Source organism: Lepidothrix coronata, unplaced genomic scaffold, assembly GCF_001604755.1.
Source record: "Lepidothrix coronata isolate B3197 unplaced genomic scaffold, Lepidothrix_coronata-1.0 Scaffold1, whole genome shotgun sequence".
Classification (NCBI taxonomy): domain Eukaryota; kingdom Metazoa; phylum Chordata; class Aves; order Passeriformes; family Pipridae; genus Lepidothrix; species Lepidothrix coronata.
Genome location: NW_016690181.1, coordinates 11,728,407 through 11,734,406, shown reverse-complemented (window position 1 = coordinate 11,734,406; position 6,000 = coordinate 11,728,407). Strand labels below are relative to the sequence as shown.

Sequence of the window (6,000 nt, the reverse complement as noted above, 5' to 3'; positions counted from 1 at the left end):
TATCTTTACTGAATGAATTTATTGGTTTTTGAACTAAAGTTGCTCACAGTTATTTAACAAGGGATACATCAGATTTTTTTGTCCATTTTAAACCATTAAATAATGTCAGTTTGTGTCTGTATATGTGTGTGTGCGCGCGTGTGTCTTCAAAGTACAAAATAGGAAGGATAACAAGAGGTATTGCTTTCATTTATTCTTATATCTTGTGTAAGTAATCCCCTTCCTGCTTGTACCACATGAGTTTTGATGATATAGGTATTTTTAAATTATTATTATTATCTTGTATTGAAATCCCAGCCTTTTGTAGAGGTACAATGTAACAGAAGCATCAAAATCTATACACAAGGGAAGAGAAAAGAGGGAAAAGAAGGACGGGGGTGATGGGAGGGGAGCTCGGAGGAGAAGTAGAGAGAGGGCAGAGGCAGGAAAGACAACGAAAGCAAAAGAGACTAATTTACAGCAATGTCATGCAATTAAAACTGCCCCCCTCTCCTGCACCCTTGCCTCCCCCCCTCCCCAGCCATCATCCCCTGGTGTCTGACATGCACACAGCAATACGAGAGAGAAAAGTTTAAGAATAGGGAAAATAAATAAATAAATAAAGCAAAAAAATTAAAATAAATCCCTCCCATTTGGGGGAATGGGGAAACGGGGCAGAAGTCAAAGGTCTTTGCCCCAGTTGTGTCTTTAAAAATTCTTTTTAATCTTCAAACCTATGTACAAGTAAAACTGGTCCAAGAAGGGGAAAAATGATTAAAAAAACCAACAACGACAACAACAACAAAAAAGAACTCATCCAACATTATCATTAAAAAAAAAATAATCTTGCGATACAACATACACCCATAGGAACCCAACGAGCAGCAATCGAAGGTCATAAAAGAGCTGAACACTAATGCTAAGCCTACATTCTTAAAATCTCAGTCAAGAAGTACTTCTCACTGTGTTTTGTCTTCCACGCGTAAAACCACGTTTTTTTGTTTGTTTAACCTTTGAGCTTGGGCCAGAATAAGTTACACTTGGTCACATAAATCTTGAGGAGGAGGAAAAAAGGCAGCAATTCTTCTTTCTCAAAGTCACAAAATGAACACTTAACAGGGTTTCTGTGTCTTTTTTCCCCCTCCTCCCCAAAATAAATAAGAATCAATGTTGCCTCTACACAGTTATTAAACAGAAGATATATCTAACAGCTTATTTTTTTAAATATATATATATGTATATATAAATAACCAAGACCTAATAACTGAAACACAAAAAAAAGGTCCCCATCCACCCAATCCCACCCTCCTCCCCTTCAAAAAAAAAAACAAAACCAAAACAAAAACTTTATAAAAATATCTTGCAGTAAATTTTAAAGTTTACAGTAGCTTCGTGATTAAGTCTCCCATTGCCCTGACTCCACCTTGTCTTGCTCTGATGAACTAAGTGCCAGTGATTTTGCACACACACACACACAGGAAAGAAAACCCAATATAAGTCTCTTTTCTTCCTCCTCTTCATCTTCTTTTTTTTTTTCTTTTTTTTTTCTTTTTTCCTTTTTTTTTTAAGAAAAAAATCACCCAAGCCAACAAATGAAACTGGTAACTTAAAGAAATAATAATACTGATATCAATGCAGCACTAGCAACACAACAATTGCCTCTAAATGCAGGGTGTGGTGGAGGATCCAGCTGGTCGAAGAAGGTCCCAGCAAGGTGGCACAGTGGCAGGGAGTTGACAGGTGGGGAGGAAGGTGTCGAAGGAGGAGCAGCAGTAGCAGCAGCGGCAACTGTGCCTGGTGACGGGAGAGACAGTCCTTGGCAGAGTCTTGTCCCTCTTCTTTGCTACCAGAAGTTGCCTTTTCCCTAAGTTTTAATGTTTTGTTTGTATTTGTTTATTCATTGAACCCCCTCTCCCTCCTAAGTTTACTCCTTTCCCCTTCCAGCAGGTTAAAAAACAAAATGATACAGTATAAAAAAATCAATTATTTCGTATATATATATGTATGTATGTATGTATATATAAATATACACACATATATACATGTATATATATAAAAAGGGGGCAAAAGAAAAGGAAAAGGTGGTGGGGAGAAAAAAAAAAGGTAAGAAAATCCCATGATGAAGCTCCCCAATATTGTCTTGGTTCAACGCTTAGTTTTGAGTTGCTCCTGGCTGGTTTCTGATGAGAACGCGCTCTGGATTCATGGAACACTGCGCTCCCGCTACACCCGTCTCCTTCCCCACACCCTCCCGCTCCGGGCTGCGTTCACCTGCGCGGACAGAAGTTGCCAAGGGTAAAGATTTCACTCCAGCAATTTGCAACCTCCTTTGAGCCCAAACTCTGCAATCCCACAACTGAGCAGGTCTCTCTCGTGGAGCACCAAAAAAGAAAAAGAGAGGGGGAAAAAAAAAACAGGCGTGCACTGGGGAGGTGTTTGGGGAGAAGTGGGGGAGAAGCCCACTTCCTGAAGGGAGAGGGGAGGCTGGGAACCTCAAACAGGACTGGTCCTTGGACAGTCTACATCGGTTGCCTTCCGTCAACAAGTGTCCGCAGAGCACAGAAGGTGAAGCCGTGGCTGACATGTTAACTTTTCGGGATAATTCCTGGTAGCAGAGCGGAAACAAGTGGTGTCGTCAGAAACACAGAGAGAGCATGAACAGAACAAGAAACAAAACAAAAGAAAACGAAAAAAAATAATAAAAAACCCAAAAAATCAGGAAGGAGAAAAAAATCAAAACATTCAAAAAAAGGGAGGAAAAAAAAACAATCAAAAAAAAACACAACCCAAGATCTGGTGAACTGGGTTTGTCATCTGTGCTACCTTTTCTTTTCTTTCTTTTCTTTTCATTCTTTCATTCGTTTGTTTTTGTGTTTGTTTCTGAGATATATATTATATATCATATATAAATATATATATGTATATATATACAGTCATTCCTTCATACAAAATTTGTCTATAGACAGTTTTGTACTGTTGTGGCAAGGTATATACATCCTTCTAGTTTAGAGGCTAGCTTGCTAAGGAATATTCTTTCATTCTTTCTTGCTTTTTTTCTTTTTGTTTTGTTTTTGTTTTTGTTTTTGTTTTTTTCCTAAGTTATTTAATTTTTTATGTGTTTATTTAAGGTTGGTCTTGTAGGCCGACTGATGAGACCATCTTTGCCTTGTCTTTGCCAGCAGGGTACTTATTGTCTCCTCTAGACCCATAGTCATTAGAACCGGAATCGCTCCGCTTGCTGTTTGCGCTATGCTTGGTTGGCGTGCCGGGGGGATGGCTCACCTGCCCGTTCTTCTCGTCTGAAAAAAGTTGTTTAATTACGTCAAAGAAGTTACTCAATGGGCTGCCTGGGTACACAAAACAGAGGAGACAAAAAAAGAAAGAAAGAAAGAAAGAAAGAAGGAAAAAAAAAAAAACGAGAGGGAAAGAGAGAGAAAAAGAGGAGAGAAAGAGAGAGAACAAACAAACAAATGAACAATGGGGTTTTTAACGAGAAGAACATGATGAGGAGATCCAGAGCCACGTGCGTGGGGGTGTGTGGGGGATGAAGACAATGAGCAGGAAGAGGAAGAGTGTTTAGGATGGGATACCTACGGAAATAAAGAGGCTGGGAGCATAAAGCACCTAAGGGAAAGGTCCTAGTTTTTTCCTGAGTGGGGAAGCATTGCTGTCTCACCTAGCAGGAGGACACAGTACCGTGTGACCAAAACAGTTCAGTCCATTACTTGGAGTCACTTGGCCATTTCACATGGAAATATCCACGAATATGATGCTGGATACAGGCAAATCCCATCTTACTGCTGCTGTTACAAACACAGGGTATTTGCACGTGCCCACCAAGCGATGCTTTGCTTTGCAGCCTTGCTAAGCTCTCTGGCTACACCAGCCATTAGGCTTTCCTTGCTTGAATTTTATTTTCTTCTGAGTATCTCCTTGCCAGCCTGCCATCACTAAGCCTGAAGCACCTGAGTGGTCCAAGGGAAACAGCATCTGAAAAATGAACTATGGCTGAGATGAGTGTTGCCATCTGCATGCGTGGTCTGTGGTTTGTACTCGCAGGCTTCTAAGCACCTTCAGATCTCCCTACAAAGGTACCTGGAAATGAAGATGCTGAATGCATCATGAAAGCAGGCTGTTATGCATCTAACTATTTCTGGGACCTAGCAGAGTCAATAACTATTACCTCATTGTCCTGAATTTCTGTTCTCTCTACAACACAGCCTCCATGGCACTGACATGCACTCCAGTGGAGTTAGGAGCCAGAAAGGGGTTTAGGGTTGTGTGCTAAGTAAAACAGGCATCTCCTTAAGCCAGCCTCTAGATCAGGTTGCAGTATTAACAAGGGTTAGGCACTGTGCAAATGAATACAACCTTTCATACCATTTGGACCTCCAGGCAACAGGGTTTTGTGCTGTTAATTTAGTTCTGTGTCAGAGGATGTGTGGAACGCCACACCTGAGGAAAAGCTTTGGGGTGCTACTGAGGGAAAATGGACCAGCTACTACTGGAAAGGTAGCCTTTCAGGGAATTTCTAGTCCATTTTAATTTTCTTGAGTTGGGGGATTAATCCTTATCAAACATAGGAATGCTCACACTGAACTCTTCAAACATGGATATTGAAGGTGTTTTTTAACCTAATGTACACCATGGAGGTTCTGTCTCTTCATGATCGTTAAAATCCCATGATGGTTTTCTCAATATTGGGACTTTTGGCTCTACTGTTCAGTCAAATTCAAATCATTTACATCTCCAGCTCCTGCAGGGAAATAGGCTTCTCGTATCTGCCTTCCAAGGTGGTGGCATGCTGTGAAGAGTGGAATCTTTCGTCCCCTGCAATGGGAACATTCAGTCAGGAGCAAAGGGCTTCTTCATAGCAGAGATTGCCATGTATCCATAGTTGTTGGACAGTGGTGGCTTGGTAATATTGTATTGCCCTTCACTCTCATTACAAACATAAGTAATCCATTAACAACAGCAGGTAAGTACTTTCTGTGCATGGTAATTGGTCTGAAGAGCTCGCTGAATGCTTTCTGATTCTCTAATGGAAAATGCTAGACAGACATCAACTGCTCTTAGACAAAGAAAGAGGAAATACATAGTATTTGTGCTCTGCAAAACTGAATGGGTTACTCTTTTTTTCCTGCTCCGTGCTAACCAGGTAGTTGCTGCTTTCCTCTGTATGTTAACAAGCATTGAGAAAAATCAAATGGCTGGCATATTCAGTGAAGGATCTTAATCTTATTAATCTAATTCATCCCTTGCCTTCTACTTGCTGCTTTGTGTCCAACTTTCTGCTTGCCCCAGTTCTGTCTGTCATTCAGCTACACCAGTGTCACAAGCTGTGAGTTTCTGAAAGGGCATCATTCACCCAACTGAGTGAAGCCTTAGTGATGGGCGCAAACAAACTGCCAGGCACAGCACATAACTCAATTTCTGGCTAAGAGGAGAAGGGCTATCAAACTCTCAGTCACTCTGGGGTCAGACCTCCATGACCTCCACCTTCTTCTGTCCACATGCATACAAATGCTTTGGAAAGGGGATATCTGTTCCACATCTATGACTTCTATTTCAGAGGTTTCCCTAGCCTCCCTAAAACTGTTATAGGTTTGTGGGCTTTTGCTCTGCACAGACTCACTTCTATCTCCTCAGATTAATTTCTACTTCTTTTAGGTGGATACCATTTTTCAATCAAAAGAAAAAAAAAGAAAGCAAACACTCAGCCTTGAATGCAGGAATGTGGGCAGATCTGGTCTTTAAGTGGCTTTGGACCCCTCATCCTCATAAGCAAATGGAGTCAGCAGAGAGAATGAAAAAGAGCACTGAAAAAAATGCTGGAGAGGAAAAGACTGCTAGGTTGGGAGAAAAGAGTAGGGCAATATCTAGTTATTCATCTGAGCAGTTTATTCAACATGCTTAGAGGGAAAGATGAGGGCAGAGTAAGCAGGGCTCTGCAGGAATTGGGGAAGTCTTTTGTTTTCATGTAGACAGGAACAGTGACAAAGTACAACTAGCAAGAATGGA

At 41.0% G+C, this 6,000-nt stretch overlaps 1 protein-coding gene across 11 annotated transcripts in view; it reads right to left on the bottom strand.

Moving 5' to 3' along the window:
* The window catches only part of BRSK2 (BR serine/threonine kinase 2), a 320,754-nt gene continuing 314,754 nt past the window's right edge, over window positions 1-6,000 (bottom strand). For 5 of the 11 annotated variants that reach the window (XM_017812769.1, XM_017812798.1, XM_017812794.1 and 2 more), the window contains 2 exons: window positions 3,262-3,326; window positions 1-2,584 (listed from right to left, as the gene is read on the bottom strand). In XM_017812769.1, coding sequence (XP_017668258.1) covers window positions 2,132-2,584; window positions 3,262-3,326 — 518 coding nt within the window. In that variant the 3' untranslated portion in view covers window positions 1-2,131. Of the gene's footprint in view, window positions 3,327-6,000 lie in introns of all 11 variants that reach the window. The other 6 variants (XM_017812785.1, XM_017812809.1, XM_017812831.1 and 3 more) reach the window with 4 other exon arrangements.